The sequence below is a fragment of the Aedes albopictus genome, chromosome 2 (assembly GCF_035046485.1).
Source record: "Aedes albopictus strain Foshan chromosome 2, AalbF5, whole genome shotgun sequence".
NCBI classification, from domain to species: Eukaryota; Metazoa; Arthropoda; class Insecta; order Diptera; family Culicidae; genus Aedes; species Aedes albopictus.
In genome coordinates, this window is record NC_085137.1 from 199,687,354 (window position 1) to 199,710,548 (window position 23,195).

General features: G+C 39.3%; 1 protein-coding gene across 1 annotated transcript in view; it reads right to left on the reverse strand.

The window, feature by feature from the left end:
- LOC109400281 (prolyl endopeptidase FAP) overlaps window positions 1-21,106 on the reverse strand; it is a 447,684-nt gene extending 426,578 nt beyond the window's left edge. The window contains exon 1 of the mRNA XM_062850972.1: window positions 20,298-21,106. Coding sequence (XP_062706956.1) covers window positions 20,298-20,327 — 30 coding nt within the window. The 5' untranslated portion in view covers window positions 20,328-21,106. The remainder of the gene's footprint in view (window positions 1-20,297) is intronic.
- Window positions 21,107-23,195: the final 2,089 nt, after the last annotated feature.

The following is a 23,195-nucleotide window of genomic DNA, read 5'->3' on the forward strand; positions in this document are numbered from 1 at the left end:
ATGCAACTGGTTGAGCTCTCGCGCTCTGTAACACGGTTGAAATTTGAATGGGCTTTATTAGGAGAAATTTCGATTGCTTGCACTTTTTTTGTCAAATTTTACATGATTCTTATATCTAATGATAATAAAATATAGGCTAAAGTGCGCAGAAAAAAAAATTGCCGAAATGTCTTGATAATGATCGGCATCCAGTGCTAGTGAAGGTGGTCAAGCAGTCAACTGAGAGATTTGATATTTTTCAGCTCGGCCTATTTAAACGTATAGCGTCGGAATATGAGCCATCAATAAGTTTCCAAATTCAATTATGGCTTTGATAAAATTCTTGCTTTTCTGAATAAGGCTGACACAAATTTTGATTTTCTCTGAAGTCCAGAGGGGTCCCCCCTTGGAAATTTTGGTCGGAATTCAACATCTTGAAGAAGTGCACACATAAATAAACCAATAGATTTATCAATTTTAAAGTGAAATTAGAGTCTTCCAGAAGTTTTTTTTTATCAAAACCGATGAGTTAAGGCGAAACTGGAAGCCTTTCCTAATTTTTTGGTTTTTGATATACTATTAAATAACGAAGCAATATTTTCAAAATTGGTTTTCGTGCACATGTAGAGTATGGATCAGGGTATCTTCTGATTTTTTTACGCGGTATAAAATGTTTTTCGTTTTTGCAGAAACCATGTTTGAACAAAATTTCACAAAAAAATGGTTTCTGCAAAAACGAAAAACATTTTATGCCGCGTAACAAAATCAGAGTATACCCTGATCCATACTCAACATGTGCACGAAAACCGATTTTGAAAATATTGCTTCGTTATTTTATAAAAAAATCAAAAACCAAAAAAAAATACGAAATGCTTCCAGTTTCGCCTTAAGCGGTTTTGCTTAATTTTTTTAAGAATTTTTTCATCAAATACATTTATTATTTATCAACTCCACCCCTCATTGACGAGTCAACGAGCACTGTGACAAAAGAAGAAAATGAGATTTATTCCGTTCTAGAGTATTCTCAGGATTCAGGAACACTTCGGCTTATGACCGGAAAAAATGTTGAGTTCATATTCGACGAGAAAGGCGCTATCACCACTAGGTGGATTAACCTGGTTTTTTTTTTATTTTATTGAAAATGTTTTCTCGGGAGTTCCTCGACCATTTTTAGTAGTGTTTTAAGCATTGTTTTATTAATGTCAGCAATTCTATTGATATTTGCTTTCTAAAATTCTCCAATTACTCTTCAAGCAATTTCTTAGGGAATTCTTTTAGTAAAGCTTTTAGTAATTCATTCAACAATGACCATGGAAACTTCCTCACATTTTTTTTAATGTCTTCGGCAAGCCATTCTACTTTTTTTTGGGATTTTCGTCGATCGAAAACTTCTTCGGAAATTCTTTTTTGCAATTTCTCATCGTAATAGGCTGTTTTTCCTCACGCAAATCTGACATGAAAAGGCCTACTTTCCCACACCAAATAAGCAGTGCTGTAATGATTCATTACAGCACTGATTTGCGTTGCGTAATGATCCATTACAGCACTGTTTTCAGTTTTGATCAACTTCTTGATGCCTTCTGGACGCAGTTTTGAAAAATTGTGACAACTGCACAGTATAACCTGCTATGACCAGACTTTCTTAAAAATGGCTATGAGCATAAGTGTGCAGTTTGATGGAAGTTTCGTTAAAAAACTATCCTCAAGCGGTAATTTATGAAATTTCAAAAAACGTTGTACGCAACTCGGTGCAGAACTCGATTTTTACAGCACTCGTCGTAATTATCCAACTAGGCAAGCCTCGTTGGATAAATGGTCGGGGTTCTGCTAAACCGAACCAAAGACCATTTTTTGAAAAATTGAGTTTTCCGAACCATTGGATGAAGAAATTGGCGATCTTCCTTCCATGTAAAAATCCAGTAATTCTGACTGCTCTTCGGGGGATAAATTCAAAATTTCTGTTTGGCAGAACATACAAAAACTAAAATTGCATCCAACCAGAGTGAACTGAAAACCATTCCATAGAATCTGCGAAATATTTCAGATTATGTACAGATGATGAACATTTTAAATTCTTCTCACCACAGTCAGATTTCTAACTTCTAACCGACCCATAGTAACAATCTGTAAGAGAATTGAACACGTTATTGGAAATACGGGTGTTGGAGGATCCAATTATGTTTCGATGGTGCTGATCGCCATTTTTCCAAATCTCATTCTGCCAGACCGAACCAAATCCACTGCATTTTAAAACCAATTTATTCTCAACAATACAAAAATCAAGTGGTTTTAAATACCTGCGTTATGTTAACACACCTTATACTGATAATTTAACACAGGAGCCGTCATTGAACAACAAGGCTAATTAGAATAAAAAAGCTTGAAAAAATCAAACACTTGGTTCGCTTTGGCTGATCGAAAAATGGCGTTTTCACGAAAATCATCCTTGAGAAGAATGTTTAGAAGTTGATTCAGACTTAACGACTGACTTTCAGCTAGGTAAAATGACCTAGAGATAACGCGCTTGGTTATCACTTCTATGATCCAAGTTCGAATCATTTTCAAATTTTTGAATTTTTTTTGTCTTAGTTCACTTTGGCAGAACATTTTCATGGTTTTCTTTGACCAGCATAAATATGAAGTACACACATTGCTCCACTTTCACATCTGAGGACCTCAGGAAATGCAAGGACATCATCACTCATGTTCTGTTCCTGCACAATGCACATGCATTGCCTATGAAAAAAAACATGGGTTGGAAGGGCTGATCTGGGAGGGCTTCCGCCGTTCATAATTCAAACTATTTTCAGACCTCCGTGCTACCATACTATACACGTTCTCCTTGATTCATGTAAAGGGTTGTGAGTGATATCGATTTCAAACTTCATGGACGATGAAAAATCGAGATTTTTTTCACAATCCGACTGGTTTTCTCTGAAACAAAGAAACACAGTCAGCCACACTGAACAATTAACCATATTCCAATGTTTTTGTTCAGCCAGAGTGAACTGAGTGCAAAGTACTGAGAAATTAAATGTAATTATATCAATGATTTCAATTAATTTTCATACATTCTTCATTTCTGATGGTTAATGAAGGCTTGTATGTTACATGTGTGCGGAAAAGTTTTAAATAATCTCCGCTATTGTTTATTTGTGAGTGGTTGAACTTTGAGCTTAATTATCTCGAAATAAAGTTTTTGGCTCTTAGTTCGGTTTAGTAGAACCCCGGCCAAATGTACGACACGTGCTGTAAAAATCGTCATTCTGCACCTTGTTGCGAAAACTACTATTATAAATTGCTTCTGGGTCATTCCACGCCAAGTGACCGACCGCTTGCAATCGACCATCACGGATTTGAACCAAATTTGGCTGAAACATTTATTTAGGTGGAAAAAGAAAAAATCCAAATTTTGATGCCGATCGGATCACCCCTCGGCCCGTGGCAGCACCCCTCGTTTTGGCCGATATGAAAATTATCCTCTCTTTCTTTTATTTTTATCATTGAAACGATTGCACATACACATATTCGACCTTCGGATTTTTTAAAGGAAACCGTTCAGGGAATCAAGAAAAAATATTATTTTTTTTGATACAGTGTTGTCAGATATCATATTTTTCAATTTTAAAACTAAAAATCGATTTATCTCAAAATACGTAAATTTTGATTTTTAAAATTTTGATTCCATCGTGTTTATCAGACGTTTTTCGATCGAAAAAGCTTAACTCCCCAAGATAATTTGCGTCGTTCCTGAGATAAAGCGTTTTAAGAAAAAATATTCATTTTTTTCATATAAAATATCATATAAAATCAGGTGCAGTTTATAAATTTCGTAAAAAAAACATTGATCGACGCCATATAAAGACGTTTTGTGCTGATTTGAACAATATCGAGTATAAGAAGGATTTAAAAAAATGTGACAGTGTTGCCAGTTTACCTTTTTTATTATACCATGAAACCTAACCTTCAAGTGTTTGGCAATGTACATGTTATTCTGAAAAATCGCACCATGTGTGTTGCAAGATGTGTGAGCAAGATAAAGACAATACACACCTTCTCTAACGACCTTATTGTTGACCTTTTCTTCACAGACAAACAGACGTAACAGCTAGAATAATTTTCGTGAAAATCCATCGCCTAGTTCACACTACCATCACCTGGTGGAAATGTTTCACGATACACTGCATTATGCAATATCGTCAACAGAAGGCATTAGTGTGAAACGGAAAATGCTTAGAAAAACGATGCGCGCACCTGGTTGTGAAAACTACAACTATAAAGGTTAAAAAAATCGTTAAAACCGTGGTCGATGGAAATTTTGCCAATGTTACGTCTGTTTGTCTGTGTTTTCTTGTTCATGGTCCTATCTGACAAAATGACCCAATAATTGACAGTTATTGTTAGTTTGATAGTTAGCAATAAAAAATATTGGTTTATTGGAAAAGAAGAGGATAAATGGTTAATAAAATAATATATATCTATTGTGAAATTCATTTCAATTGTCATTTTATTCATTTCAACGATGTTGTAGATGGAAGTGTTGCCACACATGTCATTTTTATTGTAAACATCTAATTTACACGAAAGCTTTCGTAAAAATATAACACCAAACATATCGAGCACATTTGGCAACACTGCATGATTATGAGCATAGATGGCAACACAATTAATGATTGTTACTCCATGGTTAATCGCAGCGAACGATTGTCGCTTTAGTTTGTGTGTTTGCTTGTCAGCGACGACAGCAGCCACTTCGATCACCTACCAGCATTCTTCACGATTCGCCATTCATTCATTCGCTTGCGATCAAGACTGCGACGAACGGCAACGAATATCCATGCCAAGCAACTAGCGCATGGCTTTCCATTGGTGATGGGGTTGCGTGCTTGATCACGACAATCCGTTTGCTGCATCTTTCTCGATTCGATTATGCAAAGAGGAGTGAATATGAATGGAGTGAGGCGAATATACCGATCCTTAATATGATACTATACATTGTCGATCTAGGAGTCACCTATAATTGATCGAACAATCGATTTGATTTATCGGAATTACCCTTCGCGTACAACCGATCTCTTTTCCACGCAAAAAAAGCCAAAGAAAAGTAGTTATCACCCCTCTAGGGAGCAAAGGCCACTAATCCATTTCACTCAGAAATTTTAGTTCATTCTTCGCCACGAAGAACAAACAAAAACTCATACCATATGCAATCACATCAATAGACAACACAATACTCAACACTGTTCTTCACTTCTCTGTCCGGGACAATAAAGGACATGATCTATTATTCTGCGATCCCCTCATAGGGGTAATGCATTCACAGTAAGAGTAAACGCAATACTAAGCATCCCCGCACCTATTGTTTGCGCTTCCGCGAAATACTAGCATACTTGGCAACACTGCCGTAAATTTTTTTATAAGGAATTGAACCTTCGAATATAAATTAAAAATACTGAAGTCTGAGCTACCAGTTGCGCGACGATGCGTAGTATCTAATATTATCTAATTCCAAAGGTATCATACTTCATATTTAATCATATTCCATCTTTTCAGGTTCAGCTTCTGAAATTAGCTGTGGGTCATTGAATGTAGTTATATCGAAAATATATTTTCAGCACTGTTGCTTATAAATACACTCATCAAATGTTTTCCTGAATATATTTTACGTAGATGTTGCCAAATACACTAAAACTAATTTAAAAATACTTTTGGCTTGTTAACTAGATTTCATACCAAAGTTCTAGTAAAATTAAGATTTCAACAACAAATATTACATGTTTGGCAGCACTTCCGTTCAGATAATGTTAAAATATATGAAAATGGTTTAGAGTATATTATCGCAATAGATACATTTTTTTTAGTTCAACAGGTTATGTTAGTCCATAACGATAGACTCATAATTGATGAACTGGCAACACTGTCACATTTTTTTAATCCTTATTATACTTGATATTGGTCAAATCAACACAAAACGTCTTTATATGGCATCGAACATTTTTTTTTTGCGAAATTTATAAACTGCACCTGATTTTATCTGATACTTTATATGAAAAAAATGAATATTTTTTCTTAAAAACGCTATTTCTCAGGAACGACGCAAATTACCTAAACACGATGGAATCAAAATTTTAAAAATCAAAATATACGTATTTTGAGAAAAATCAATTTTTAGTTTTAAAATTGAAAAATATAATATCTGGGAACACTGTATCAAAAAAATAATATTTTTTCTGGATTCCCTGAACGGTTTCCTTTTAAAAAGCCGAAGGTCAAAAATGTGTATGTGCAATCGTTTCAGTGATAAAAATAAAAGAAAGAAAGGATAATTTTCATATCGGCCAAAACGAGGGGTGCTGCCACGGGCCGAGGGGTGATCCGATCGGCACCAAAATTTGGATTTTTTCTTTTTCCATCTAAACAAATATTTCAACCAAATTTGGTTCAAATCCGTGATGGTCGATTGCAACTTTTCACATTTTCTCGGTCACTTCATATGGAATGACCCTTCTATAATTTTTCTTTGGACAACTTCTTCAGTAAGTATGTAAGGAATTCCTGCAGCAGATGATTTCGGAATATCTTCGGCAATTCCAGTGTTACTTGGATTGAAAAATTTATTAGGGATTTTCATCAGCAATTCCTTTGGAAATTTTGGAAACTTCGATTATTACTTTGAGAGTTCCTTCGGTAATTCCTTTGGAAATCGATATGTCGAATTTTCTTCAGAAATTCCTTTGATGCTGTCGGAAAATTCTTAGAGAATTTGTTAGAATTTTTTTTTGTGAATGTGGAAATTTTTATAGAATATATTTCGGCAATTTATTTTGAGATTGGGTTTAGCCAATTTCTTTAAAAAGCCTTAATATTTTCTTCCGGAATTCCTCTGGTAATTTTTCCGGCAATCGCTTTGGGAATTTGTCAGGATCTTTTTCGTGAATTCCATAGGGGTTTATTAAAGCAAGTCCTGTTGAGAATTTCGGAATTTCCAGTTATAGAAAAACAATCAAGGGAAATTGCTGGTTAAAAACTACCACAGAAATTAAAAAAAAAACAACCTTGCCGAAGGAACCCTCTAAGAAATTGCCATACTGTGGTCTAGCGAATACGGAGTCATGTGTTCGAATCCCACCAGAAAGCGTTTTTTACAAATTCATCTCTCAATTAGTTGATTAGCAACATTCGGTACCTTCTAATCAATTAGTTTTTCCCGTTTATTCCTATGATATATCATTAGAGATTTGTCTAGTAATACCTCCTAGGATTTCTCTGAAAATTCAAACTATTCTCAAAATTCGTTAAGGAATTCCTACAGACATTTCTATTGGGATTCCTTCAGCTGGAATTCGAAGAAGGCCAACAGGAGTTCCAGAAGTAATACCATGATTAATTTCTATTTTTTTTTTTTTAATTTTTTGTATTTGTGAAGATTAATTTCTAGAGTAATCCATGATTAAAAACTCAAGAAGAATTCTTGGATGAGTGTTTAGAAAAATCCCAAAAAAAATCAAAGTCATTTCTGGAAATATCCTAAAGTCAAGAGGAGTTCTTGGAGGAATCCAATAAGAAATATTTGGAGAAATCCCAGGAAAAAAAACCTTTAGGATTTCCAGGAGGAAACACCGAAGATACTTCAGCAAGGCTCCTAGGAAGATTTCCTTGAATATTCCTAGCAAATTTTTGAAGGAATCCCTGGTGAAATTCATAGAAGAATTCCGGGATGTATTATAGTAAGTATTTCTGGAGGAGTCCTAGGAGGAATTGCTGGAAGAATTACAGCAGAAATAGCTTGAGAAATCCATCCACTCCTGGAGGAAGGCCTGGAAAAAATCCATGAGAAAATTATGAGAGAATCTTTGGATAAAGTATCTTGGATAAAAATTCCTGGAGGAGAGCTTCTGAAGAAATCACAGAGAAACCTCAGGAGGTATTCTCAGAATGTATCATTGTAGAAATCTCAGCAGAAATCCTATGAGGAACTGGTGGAGTAAACTATACAGGAATTTCTAGAGAAACCCCATTAGGAATGCCTGGGGGAATCTTGAGGAAAAGCCTTCGAAAACCTAGAGAAGTCCCTGCAAGAACCGGTAGAGGTATTTTGGAAGAATATATAAGGAAGACCCTGAAGGAATTGCAGGAAGAATTTCTGAAGGATTCGCAGGAAGATATCCCGGACTAATTCCAGCCAATATGCTAGGATAAATTCATATATGAATCACTACAAGAATTTCTGGATATATCATAGTAAGAACTTCTGGAGGAATTTCTGGAAGAACCGTAGGAGGGGTTGTTTGAGGTATTCTTGGAGGAAGGCCAAAAGGAGTTTCTGAGAGTATTTCATGAGAAATTTCTGAAGAAAATCTGTAGAGGCCAAAAGGAGTTTCTGAGAGTATTTCATGAGAAATTTCTGAAGAAAATCTGTAGAGGAATTCCTGGATGAGTCCTTGGAGAAAACTCTGGTAGAACAACCAAAAGAATTTCTGCAAGAATGCCAGGAAGATTACTTGGTAAGATTCCAGCACAAAAGCCAAGAGAAAGCTCTAGAAGAATTTCTGAAGTACCACAATTGAAATTCATGGAAGAAGGTCAATAGAAGTTTTTGGAGAAATCCGCTGTGGAATTTCTAGAGGATAAATCCTTGAAAAAATCTCTGGAAGAATCACCGAAGGGATTTTTAGATAAATCCCAGAGAGATTTTCCGGAAAAATTTCCAGAAGAACATCCCTAGTAGAATTCCTGAAGGTACCAGAGTGAGATTTTTTGAAGGAGTTCTAAGAGAAATTGCTGGAAGAATCTCAGCAGGAGTTGCTTGAGGAATCCTAGCCACAATTCCCGGAGGAAGGCCATGAAAAAATTCTGGAAGAACCACCGAATAAAATCTTTAAGGGAATTCCTAGAAGAATCACCGAAGAAATTGCTCAATCTCCGCAGAAATTTCTTGTATGTACTTTGGACAACCTCACCAGAAGCCGAATCCTAAGGGAAGTTTATTGAAGAATCCATCAAGGAGGCATAGAGAAATCACCGTATAAATTGATAGAAGTATTTCTAGAGGAATCCATGGAGAAGTATGTTCTTTGTTCTTACCAATATCCATAACGCCAAAACCTACAACAAGTACATCAGTAATTTTAGGTTTGCTTATGTTTTGTTTAAATGTGCCATTAATAAATACTGGAATTATTGGGTGAAGTTTTAAATTTTAGGTGCCTGTCAAGGAAAATTCTAGGGGGTGCCAAATTTGTTCTAGGGGGTGCCAGACACCCCTGGAACCCACCCTAGCTACGCCAATGAATGTATCCTAATACACTAATAGTACTCCACACGTACGTTTTGATCCACACTCTAATATTGTTTAGTTCAAATCGAGTTATTTGTCAATAATAATACTAGAATATAACACATATAATACAATCTCATACATAAGTTGGAATTGAGCTGTTTTATATTAATACAAATCTGCAGAAAACGTTTATGCCACGATCTATTGAAAATGTTGTAATAAAGTTATTTGAAAGTTATATAGCTTTAAGATTCCATATATAATACAAGTCTCTTAAGAGACCCGACTGTAAAGTGTGACAACCTCCAGAGAAAAAAATAAGAAAAGAAAAATAAATAAATAAATCGTTTGAATAAACGAAATTCCCTGTTTCAACATGGTAACTACTTTTCAAGTGATGAAGGCGATGATATATTTTGATGTTTGGGTGTTTGATCATAAAATGGTATATACTATGTGGTGTCAACATTGCTTCACTTGCGCTTTAAGATTTATTGTGAAACATATGATTTTAGTTATTGATAATTCATGCGCCATTTAGCGGAATCAAAAAATGTGGCAAGAATCGACCATTTGATACTGGTTTAGTGATTTTTTTTCAATCCACTCAAAAATAAATATGGCAGACTATCCACGAAACTGACAGTGCTGTTCAAAATATTTTCAAAACAATTAAAGATTTTATTCTTAATTTAAATCGAATCCTTGACCACTGATAATGGCCCATGAACGAGTATTAATTAGCGTTAACGTTGTTTTCTCAACAAGTATCAACAAATCAAGTAAAATAAGATTTAGTGTTCGTTTCAAATTTGATTTGTTTTCTGATGCTTTTATACGGTACTGTAACATGAATCATTTTTGGAATGGAATAAAGAGGAACAAAGATCACAAATCTTTTGTTTTGATACAGCAGAAGTTAAAATTACTTCTGATTTACATCTTTCGAGCAATTCTACAACATGCACATTTCGTCACATTTATAATACGCTTGATTTACATATTTTCAACACATTCGCTTATTAGTTTGTTTTCTGGCTACGCTAAAACAACTACATTATAACTGTTTTGTTGATCTGTCAAAGTGTCAAAATAAAATCAACAGTAATCCCAAATTCTGCTGATGGAGGCTCATTTTTGTCTTCAATTTTCAACAAAATATAATAAGCGCAACGAACGATACACGAGTATTTACCCGACTAGACCATGTCCGGAGCAACCCGTGACGGTTCGTGAGTCGTGTGAATTGACCAGCAACTTGGGAATACAGCACAGCAGATTATATCGAATGTTGGTGATAATGGTTGGCGGATTTGACGATAGGAAACTGGCTGCTAATTTGAAATGAACCGAAATTCCAGGGGAACTGTCCGAATGCTTCCCATATTTGAAAATGTTAACTCTGTGTTTGGACCGAAACGTTGATCACAGTCGCTGCTTCCAGAAGAACTTGGCGAGGGGAATGATGGGTTCTGTATCGAGCTGGTGATTCCGTTCAAATTCAACAGATACGCTGTCCTTCTCGACGCTAGTTTTTGTACCCCTAGCTTAATTACTAAACTAATTAACCAGTTGTTTTAGATGATTTTTGCTTTTGGCAGCTTTATCCCCAGAGATAACCCAGTAGTTTGCATCATCAACAAAGTAAATGTTATTTTCGAATTGATTGCTGTCAAGACTTAACAAAGATTGGTGTTGAGTATATGCATTATCTGCATATTTTTTCACGATTCATAGCTAATAATATACTTTAGTTATTAGTAAGCAGCTAACAACAATAAAGCTTGCAAATATCATTTGATGTTTGCTGATGCTTTTGTAAGACGTTTATAAAGCATCTTTCAAAGTTTTAATTTTCAGAGATGTTTTCTGTGTTACTTGGGTATTAATCGTTCGTCGCGGATGAAAGGTGATAGAAATTTTGTCAAGTACTTGACAAATACTGCCGGGGAATTTGAGTACCCGAAGGGCAACCGATTGAACTCATACTGCCCACTATCAGTTACGAAGGACGTATACTTCTTACTCTCCTCTTCAAGCTCCACATGATAAAACCCGTTTTTCAAGCCCAAAGACGTAAAAAATCGTTTGCCCTGCAGTTTCATAATTTGGTCTTCGATAATCGGCATTGGGAAGTGAATGCGTTCGGAAACCTTGTTCAGAGGTTTGTAATTGATGCACATTCGGTAACATATTTTTATTTCTTGCAAGGTTGCAACCATTCATTTGCAAAGATTTACATTCATTTGCTATTATCTCAGTTCAGAAGCATGCTATCGAAAAACAATGTATGGATGAATTTAACCTTGTAGTTTTATCTGAAAGTTTGCCGAAAAACATTGGGGTCGCAAACGTATACCAAAGTCATGAGCGAGCTGTGAAGGCAACTCTCCACGCGGTGAATGTAAATTTCATTCACGCTGTGGAAAGTTGCCTTCACAGCTCGCTCACGACTTTGGTATGCGTGTGCGACCCCAATGTTTTTCGGCAAACTTTCAGATAAAACTACAAGGTTAAATTCATCCATACATTGTTTTTCGATAGCATGCTTCTGAACTGAGTTAATAACAAATGAATGTAAATCTTTGCAAATGAATGGTTGCAACCTTGATTTCTTGTGAGCACCACGCCTGAAGTGTAGGGTGACTCGCTCTCTCGAATAATTCCCTGTTCGAGTAGGTCTTCGACAATTTTGTCCAATTCCCTCTTTTCGAATGCACTGAGGCGCTGAGATGTAGCCGTGAAAATCTTATCTTCCTCAAGCCGAATCCCAGCCTTGTAAGGGACTGGACGAACACTCGCTTTTGGCCTATCGAAATAACTGCGCTTCAACAATGACTCCATTTCACCCTTATACCGACGGGTTGTCTCGTCGTCTCCTGACATCCAAATCCAGACTCTCACTTATCATACAGGGAATCATCGATCCCCTTGAACACTGACCAATCGGAACAAACAAATTCATCATCAATAGAAAACTTGATGCATCGTATGCCATTCTCACACAGAAAGATGCACCGCTACGAGTTGTGGCCCATCAAATATCAAGTAAGTAGGGTTTCGAACTACTTGGGCACCCACGTCAATTCCCGGCACCTCACAGCGAAACAAATCAAAATATCACTTGCCGCATATTTTCTAAACACACTTCCGTAAGTAAGCATCTCCCGCAACATTTCGCAACGGGATCCACAGTCAATGAGCTACAAGTTCACTCTGAAGCCGCACAAGAACTCAAAACACAACAACAAAACAACTGCTACATGCAGACGAGTGCAGACGAGTGCACAACAACAAACATAACAAAACAACTGTTACATGCAGACGAGCGCACTTCGGCAGCACAAAGATGGGTGCCGAAGTGATTTCCCATTTGATTTTGCTGGAAGTTCGTCACTGATGCCGAGAATTGGTGCTAGACTAGGTGCAGTAAACTCGTTCAAAATCAACTTTCCGGCAGAAAATCTTCACAACAATTACAGTTAACAGATGAAAGAAGTGGATGAAAACGGTTGTTTTGTTGTGAATTTAAGTAATGTACAATAGGCTCCTAAAGGCCTATCTCAATTTCAGCATAATTCGATCGAGCATTGATTAAAACGACATGTTTACTCATTTTTTAAGTATTCCTATTAGGTAAAGCCCGTAAAATATATTTTCAAAGATTTTAATAATTTTTGCAACGCTCCTTGTTTACCACTCAATTTAGGGTAAATTTTGTTTACCGTGTATGTCAAACAGGAACATTTGTTGTCAAAAGTGAGCCAATGTGATGTCTTTCGCAACCCGCCGTTTCACTTTCGTTACGTCAAGGTTGACCTCGAATGTCAAACAAGACCTGCTTACCATTATTTTATTTTCGAGTTTATTAACTATTCTGTCATTGTTTAAACTCGGAAAAAATACCCATGGAGATCAGAAAAGCATGCTCCTTCGTGTTATGCAGCAAAGCCGGGAAAATATTTTCCATTTTAGGACCCTATTTAGTTTACCTGTAGTTCCGAAAATCGGATCAAAAGCCCTATAATTAAATTTGTTGATTTCATTCTGTAGAGGTTAGGGTTATACCAACCCTAATCTCTATTTTAATCATTAATTATCGACACAATTTTTCTGCGCATCATCAAGCACGGCATTCTCATGATAGCCAGACACTTCTTTTATTCCCAACACTTGCAAAGTGTTCTCGTAAAACTTTGATGGCAGCAGCAAAGCCACAAGCAACAGTTTTCCTCAGCCGAGCAACCACTTCTCACAGTCACAGTTCTTCCCTCAACTAAATGAGCGGAGCGTGACTTGATTGAAACTTGAGCGGAAATCCGCTTTGATCATCGACCGACATTGTTTCTTTTGTGCGCTGTTTTCGGTTTTCCGTCCCATCTCGTCTCGTGCGGCTTCAGAGTTCAGTGTGGCCCCAAGCTTTCTGGTTAGTTAAAAAAAAGCCTTCCAGCGAGTAAAATGGCATTTGATTCATGAAAATTCAGACGGCGCTCATTTAAACCGATGTGTGGGTTGTCCGGAGATGGTGAAGGAACCGTCTTATCATGCTTCCTATCGTCCGGTGACGTCTTCGTCACCATTTTAAGCATGACCACGCTCATTTCGGTTCGATAAACTGAACCACGGCTCATGCTGAATATTAAATCGCATATTTTAGGGACTCATCAGCAATTTCGGCCTATCTGAATCAAGGCATGATTGAAGCATTGGGTTTACGAGTTTGAATCCGAAAACTCGTTTAGAAAATTAAGCTATGGTGCCAAAAATAACGATTGCTTTTTCCAATTTGGACCGTAAATTAATTCACTGCTCTGGCGAAACTGGAAGCATTTTCTCATTTTTTCGGTTTTTGATTTTTTATTAAATAACGAAGCAATATTTTCAAAATCGGTTTTCGTGCACATGTAGAGTATGGATCAAGGTTCTGATTTTTTTTGAGGTGGAAAATGTTTTCCATTTTTGCAGAAACCATTTTTTGTGAAGTTTTGTTCAAAAATGGTTTCTGCAAAAACGAAAATATTTTCCACTACAAAAAAACTCAGAAGATACCTTGATCCATACTCTACAAGTGCACGAAAACCGATTTTGAAAATATTGCTTCGTTATTTAATAAAAAATCTAAAACCAAAAAGTGACGAAATGCTTCCAGTTTCGCCTTAAGCTGTTTTCTGCGATGAGTCATAGAACGTGTTAGGATATTTTAAATAAAGGATTTCAGTTGCTCCCCAAAATGTGTGGGTTGGAAAACTGACATCGACAGAGGATGGTATTAAATTCTCTGAGCATCATAGAGTCAGCATACATACTATTGGAGGCGTGATTTTCATTTCTAATATTTCGTCTCAAACACCGAAGTAACACAGCATATTCAGAATTACTGTGACTTCAATGTGACTTGACTTAAGATGTAAATAAAGATTATTTGAAAAAAAAACGGATGTTGAAAAGATTCACTTGGCTGTGAATGAAGCACACGCGCTTTAGATTCTACGAGGTAGTGAGTAGGAGAAACTCAAGCATTGAAAAAGTGTTTCCCATGCTTGCATGATATTGTAAATCTCAATCCAGGAAACGATATAGAGTAATTAGTATAAACCATCTGTTTGTCTGTGCGTCAGATTTTGCACATTAAAGCATATTAAACGTGCTTTTTTTCAAAATGTTTTGATAGGTGAACAACTTAGCCCCGGATAAGCATACTGTCCATATTATCATTGTCTCACTTTTATCCGGTAAAAATATCAAACAAAACCTCGCACATCATAAAAAGCTTGCACCACTTAATCATATAGGTGTACAAAAGAGAATAAAACATCAAGTAAAATCCATAAATTCGACAGCACACACGACTCTTTTGTGTCACAATGCGCTGCAATGTGTTCCCCAAGCTACGATAAATGATAACCATCCATACCTCCATAGCATACGTGGCGTCAGCGTTGGCAACGCGGTGGACGGTCCCGTCTTATTCTGCTCATCCAGTCATGCATGTCATTTAGGTATGTTGCAGCATGACATTATCATCCTGTCTCCGTGTGTGCTCCCACAGAGTGCCAGAGTCAACCGAGCTTTGGGGCACTTCACAAGGATCGACAGAGTGTAGGTATAGTGCACACGACGAGCACAAACTGCCCTGACTGACCAGAAGCTTTTCCAGCAGCAGCGCAACGTTATGAAAAGAACACGGTCCAATGCTTTATTTACGACCTGCAAATATGCGACGTTCGGCGGGAGTGTGTCACGTCCGCTCGTAGTTTCTCGTTGCCTTTTCTGTGGCTCGTGTGAATAACACGTTCACATTGCGGAAGAGGTTCTAAGATATTGGGCTTACAGTATACAAACACTCAAGATAAATCAATTTTCATAAAATAGTCTAACTAATGCGATCCATAACATGGACTCACAAAGTACTACACTAGAATATTAAAAAAGTGAGAACGTAATATTCGAGTAATCCCTCACTACAATACCCAATGGAATGTTGAAGCGCTGCTGCTAGTCAGTCGTTGTTCAACACACCTCCGCCACTACCGCAAGCACGCGGACACCGATTGGTTTGCAATTTATTGTAGTGAGTGGTTGTCCTCCAAGCTCATCCCAACCACCCAGTTCGCCGAGCAAAGGGGGAGAAGTCGGATATGTGCTGGTGCTTCTGCTGGTCAACTCCAGCAATTCACAGGTCCCACGGCATAAATTTCGAATATTTTGGCAACGTTGTCCCACACGTGATCGCTTGAGAATGAAGTACGCTATTATTCAAGCTCCCTTCGTTGTAGAAGCGGACTGTGAGTTGCACCAATCGGAACACAAACCATATGCTAGGGAGATTTTATGAGTGTTTGGGATGTTTTGAATTCATTGGTGCGGGTGCTGTCGATGCTTCAAATTTATCAATTTTGATTGTATCAAATATAAAATATTTGTTTAATTCGAAACGTTTTCAATATGATAGAGGAAGACAAATTGGTTAATATGCAGTAATTTTACGGAACTGGCAATGGCATGCGGAGAAAAACAACACCGTCTTTTGTCGTGTGCATTGACCATGAAGGTAACTTACTGACAGATACAACTATATACGGACTTGCGATTGGAAACTCTTTACGTGGGACTGCCGATCTCTCAACTTCATTGGGAGCACCCGCATACTCGCCGATCTACTGAAGGACCGCGGGTTCGGCATCGTAGCGCTGCAGTAGGTGTGTTGGACAAAATCCATGGTGCGAACGTTTAGAGGTAATTATACCATCTACCAGAGCTGCGGCAACACACACGAACTGGGAACAACTTTCATCGTGATGGGTGATATGCAGAGGCGCGTGATCGGTTGGTGGCCGATCGACGAAAAATGTGCAGGTTGAGGATCAAGGGCCGATTCTTCAACTTCAGCATAATAAACGAGCACAGCCCACGACGTCAAGATCATCATAGGAAGTTTAAACGCTCAGGTAGGCCAGGAGGAGGAATTCAGACCGACGATTGGAAAGTACAGCGCCCACCAGCAGACGAACGAAAACGGCCTACGAGTCATTGATTTTCCTGCCTCCAAAAACATTGATTTCCTGCCTCCAACACAGCCTCCCTTATCGTTACACCTGGAGATCACCACAGCAGATGAAATCTCGAATCGAACACGAACTGATTGACGGACGGCACTTCTCCGACATTTTCAACGTCAGGACCTATCGAGGCACCTATATCGACTCCGACCATCATCTGGTGATGGTCAAACTACGCCCAAAACTCTCTTTCCTCAACAATGTACGGTACCGGCGATAGCCACGGTACAACCTTGAGTGACTAAAACAACCGGATGTCGCCTCAGCATACGCGCAGAATCTCGAGGCCGCGTTGCCAGACGAGGGCGAGCTGATGTGGCCCGGTTTAGAGGACTGCTGGAGTACAGTGAAAGCAGCCATTAACGCGCCATCGCAGACGCAGCCGAGAGCACCATCGGGTACGTGGAACGGAATCGACGGAACGAATGGTTCGATGATGCGTGCAGAACGGTTTTGGAGGAGAAGAATGCAGCGCGGGCGGTAATGCTGCAGGAAGGGACTTGACAGAAAGTGGAACGTTACAAACAAAAGCGGAAATAGCAGACCCGCCTCTTTCGGGAGAAAAAGCGCCACCTGAAAGAAGCGGAGTGCGAAGAAATTGAACTGCTGTGCCGTTTCCAAGAAACACGAAAGTTCTACCAGAAACTCAACGCATCCCGCAACGGCTTCGCGCGCCGAAATGTGCAGGGATAAAGACGGAGGCCTCTCTACGGACGAGCGTGAGATGATCGTAAGGTGGAAGCAGTTCTCCACACTAGGCGTGGAGAACGTAGGCACGGGGGGCACGGCAACGGAGGAAACGACGACAACAGTGCAGCGAAGGAAGGAAATGAACCAACTCCTACGCTGAGGGAAGTTAAGGATGCCATTCATCAGCTCAAAACCAACAAAGAAGCTGGTAAGGATGGTATCGCAGCTGAACTCATCAAGATGGGCCCAGAAAAATTGGCCACCTGTCTGCACAAGCTGATAGTCAGGATCTTGGAAACCGAACTGCTACCGTTGGAATGGAAGGAATGGGTAATCTGCCCCATTCACAAAAAAGGCGACCATTTTTAACGTGAGAACTTCAGGGCGATCATTATTTTTAATGCTGCCCACAAAGTGCTATCCTAGATCATCTTCCGTCGTTGGTCACCTAAAAACGATCGAGTTCGTGGGAAGTTATCAAGCCGGCTTCATCGACGGCTGATCGACAACGGACCAGATTTTCACCGTACGGCAAATCCTACAGAAATGCCGTGAATACCAGGTCCTCCCAAGTAACCATTTCTATACATTCTGCTCTTAGACATTATTTATTAGGGTTTTGTTGTGGTTGTGGTAGATTTAAGGATGAAGAATTGCCCACCAGTTGGTTGGATGGCCTCATATGCCCAATCTACAAGAAAGGGCACAGAGTGGAGTGTGCCAATTACAGAGGGATTACCCTTTTAAATTCGGCGTATAAGATACTGTCGCGTGTCCTGTTCAACAGACTGCGACCTCTTGAGGAGTCCTTCGTCGGCGAATACCAGGCCGGTTTTCATGAGGGCCGATCAACGACGGATCAAATGTTTGTCCTGCGGATGATCCTAGGTAAATTTCGGGAATATAACTTGCAGACTCACCATCTGTTCATTGATTTTAAAGCAGCGTACGATTCAATGAAAAGAAATGAGCTTTGCCAGATAATGTCAGAACATGGTTTTCCGGCGAAACTAATTAGACTGATTCGCGCAACGCTGGATGGATCAAAATCAAGTATTCGGATCGCGGACGAAGTGTCTACGTCGTTTGTGACCTTGGATGGATTGATGCAGGGGGATGCTCTTTCAAATTTATTGTTCAACATTGCACTCGAAGGAGCGATTAGGAGGTCAGGCGTGCAGAGGAATGGCTCTATCGTCACATGGTCGCACATGCTCCTCGGTTTTGCGGACGATATTGATCTCATCGGCATCGATCGTAGGGCAGTGTAGGAAGCTTATGCTGCTCTGAAGAGAGAGACAGCGAGGATAGGCTTGACGATTAACTCTATTAAGACGAAGTACATGATAGCGGGTAGAGACAGAAGCAGGCCTAGTGGTATTAGTGCTGAGGTAGTGATTGATGGGGAAGTGTTTGAAGTTGTTGAAGAATTTGTTTATCTTGGAACACTAGTGACATGTGACAATGACGTTTCCCGTGAAGTGAAAAGGCGTATTGCAGCTGCGAATAGGGCCTTTGACGGATTGCGTAGCCAGCTTAGGTCCCGTAACTTGCAAACGCAAACAAAATTCGCTCTGTATAAGACGCTGATTCTTCCGGTTGCCCTCTACGGTCACGAAGCGTGGACGTTAAAGGAGGTAGACCGAAAAGCTTTTGGAGTTTTTGAGCGCAAAGTGCTGCGGACAATTCTCGGTGGGAAACAAGAAAATGGAGTGTGGCGCAGACGCATGAATCACGAGTTGTACCAAGTGTACGAAGATGCGAATATTGTGAAACGTATAAAATACGGCAGACTTCAGTGGGGTGGACACGTAGTGTGAATGTCGGAAGAAAGAATAGTGAAAACAATATTCAGCAGAGAACCCGGTAGAGGTAGGCGACTTCGTGGGCGGCCGCGAACTCGCTGGCTGCACGCGGTTGAAGAAGATCTACGATCCCTACACGTTCGGGGAAACTGGAGAAACATCGCCCAAGACCGACGAAGATGGTGCTCTACTATACGCACGGCGTTGGAGTAAAGTTACTTTGTAGCCAACAAGGTATCAAGGTAGGGTGTGGTTGTGGTAAAACCTGTTAACGGTTTGATTGTAACAACAGCTTGTAGGCCATTAGAAAACTATAAATGTTACTTGGGTAACGCATCACCTGTTCATCGACTTCAAAGCGGAGAATCATGGACGAACGGCTTTCCTGGGAAGCTGACTAGACTGATTAAAGCAACGATGGGTGGTGTGCAAAACTGTGTAAGGGTTTTAGGTGAACTATCCTTTTCATTTGAATCTCACTGGGGACTGCAACAAGGTGATGGACTCTCATGCCTACTCTTCAACATCGCTGTGGAAGGTGTGATGCGACGAGCCGGGCTCAAAAGCCGGGGAACGATTTTCACAAAATCCGGTCGATTTGTGTGCTTTGCGGACGACATTGACATTATCGCCAGAACGTTTGGAACGGTGGCAGAGCTGTACACCCGCCTGAAACGCGAAGCAGCAAAGGTCAGACTGGTGGTGAATGCCTAAAAACAAAGCATGTACATGCTTTAGGCAGAACCGACCACGAATGGACCCGTTACGATAGACGGTGATACCTTCCAGGTGGTGAAGGGATTCGTCTGCTTCGGATCCTTATTGACGGATGACAACAACATGAGTCGTGAAATTCAAAGACGCATCATCAGCGGAAGTAGGTCCTACTACGGGCTATAAGGCAAACAACACCGTTTGATGAAATTTATCATATCTTTTAGAATCATTAGTTACATATAATGGATAAAAGCTGTAAAATCTTACCTCGTCATCGTAGTTGTCGGCATCCGTCATTTTGCTTCCAGTAGCTGCTGCCTAGTTGCTCGTGAAATATTTTTTCTGCTGGTCGTTGACAATAAACTCACCACTATTTTCCAACCACTTTGCCAACCGATTCCACTTCCACTAAATCGATCAAATTGATCGCCACAAATATTTACCTCCCTTCACGATTTACATTTTCACACGCCACAGTAGCTCTAGCTGGCGCCGTTTATCGCACGTTATTTACACGCCACCCGAGAAGCAGAAACAAAACAAAACCAAATTGCTTCCTGAACGAAGGGAAAATCACGAAAACTCCGACCGGGCCAAAATTAGTTACACACAGCCGATCAATCGCGGGTGCCCTTCGATGACCACCGACCGTTACTACTGCTGCTGCTGGTCGCTCTTGACCGCCAACAACTGCTGGTCACACCGCTTTCTTCGCCCTCTGCTGAACCGCACGCATCGATATCGGCAGGCCTGGCTATAATGTGTTTGGCTATTATTTTGGTTGTGTTTGCATTTTCCGTTGGTCACTTTTCTGCTCGGAATGGGAAAACCATACGCCAGACGGTTTCAGACCTAGCACAATATCAGCCCCGAGGGAGGTTTTGCTTGCTCACTTTCTTGTCTTCTTTTCTTTTTGTCACTCTAACGAATTAGAAGTCTTCCGACTAATGCCGTCGATAACCGACAGTCAAGAAAGCAATCCCAAACTTCCGGTTCGGCCCTTTAGCCACCAAGGACCAACTTTGCTTCGAAAGTTGTCCTAACCTTTTTTTCAGGAGAGGGTGGGGATGGAGGCGTGGCAAGTTGTATGAGCTGCTTTGGAGAAATGTTTCACTTCTTATATTTTAGGGTGCTTTTTTGTCTGGAATTAAACAGAAAGAAAAGACATACATATTATTTGGGGAACACTTATTGAGTTGAGTATTGAATACGAAGAGTAAGCAGTGCAATTCAAAATAACAAACACATTTAAAGTATTAATATATTGCAAATTTCGCCCCAAATTGGACTATCACACTATTTTTGGTACCCCTAAAAAGTGTGATAAAAGTGCACAGTTACATCGGATCGTCTCGACGTTTTCGGTGCACTTATTCATTGATTTACAAGGAATAAGTGCACCAAAGACTTCAACTTGATCTGACGAGGTTCTGCGCCGGAATCACACTTTGAAGGTATGTGCACACTATTGTGTCAGTCCAATTTGGGGTGAAGTCAGCAATACATAGCGATCACTTTCTATGCCGCACTCATAGTTTTATATGTCCGTCTAGCAATATCTACCATACAATCGATATGTAGATCAATATGCAATATGCATCTGTTGCTATTGTAAAATACACAGTTTGCATCTATAAGTTTGAACATGTGTTTATTTTATTAAAATTCAACGAGGTGTGTCAAAAATATGATAATTTAGATGGCCCAAAAAAATAATCTTCAGAAGTTTTCATATCACTTGTATTTACACTAATATTTTGAGTTATGTTTGACTGCTTTTAAATAGAAACCATTTTGCTCTACGTTATGCCTACTGAATTTTTTATAAAAATGTTTTATAAAAATATCGTTATATTTTCTCTAAATTTTTCACCCACTTCCTAAAGAGGGTATGTTGACCCTATGACTCAATCTCGGCATCTCGGTAGAAATCCTGGGAGAAATCACGAAAATCTCGGAAGAATCAATTAATGAATCACGTAAGGAATCCCAGAAGTCATCTATGAAAGATCCAATGGGACATCAATGAAGGAGTTTTAGATGGAACCTCGAGAGGACTCACTCAAAGTGCAAATTGTCGGTAATACCAATCCGTGTGGTCAATTATGAATTTCAAATAACTGTACGATAGGCAAACAGTTTCAAACAATAAACAAATCGCTTTCGCTCTTCGTACATATGTACAACAGAGATGGTTATATTTGCGGTTTAGGGGAAGATGATATACCGTCTACCCCCGTTGGTTTGAACGACACCTCATGCAAACCAGCGAGGTTCATTTTTTAATTTGAACTTCTAGTAACCCTGTGGGCATCGAAAAAAACACTGGTGGTAACCCTTTTTGCTGTTTTGTTTTGATTCTGCGTTCCGTTTCACCCCGTTCCATGAGCAGAATGACATTTGAACTATTTTTAGTTTGAATGATGTGCAGATTAGAGGGGGTCAAATTAAAAAGTGTTCAGATTAGATGAGGTCAAACCAACGGGGGTAGACGGTAGATCGATGAGATTGGAATTGAACCATATGACAACTAAATTGCCGGGTCATTAATTGGCTCGGTAGCTTAGTTGGTAAAGCACTTGTCTAGCGAATAAGGGTCGTGAGTTCAAATCTCACCTGAGCTGTGGATTTTTTCCCAATTTAACCAATAATTTACCCATCTGTACATATGTACGTTGAGTTATTTGAAATTCATAATCTCGAGAGGAATCCGCGGAGATTCTCGAAAGGAATTCCACAAGGAATCGTGGGAGAAATCCATGAAAGAATCCCTGAGAGTATTCTGCATAAATCCTGGCACGATCCCTGTCGGGATTAGGGACTCCTTTCGCTTTCGGGATTTCTTCGAAATTCTCTTTTCATGGAATTCTTTTGCAATTCCTAGCGGAATTCTTTCCGGGATTCTCCCAGAGGTTCCCCCTGAGAACAACTTGAATATATAACGAAGCAACCCCTCGAATTTTCAAGAGCACAAATCTGAAGAACCAAATATCTCACCACGCTGAAAAGTTGATCGATTGGTCACCCGCTGGTGGTGACCAATCGATCAACTTTTCATCACAATCCATCATTTGGTTCTTCAGATTTGTGCTTTTGAAAATTCGAGGGGTGGCTTCGTTATATATTCACCTTAAAAAAAGGCATAATCTCTGATGATAAGTTCAG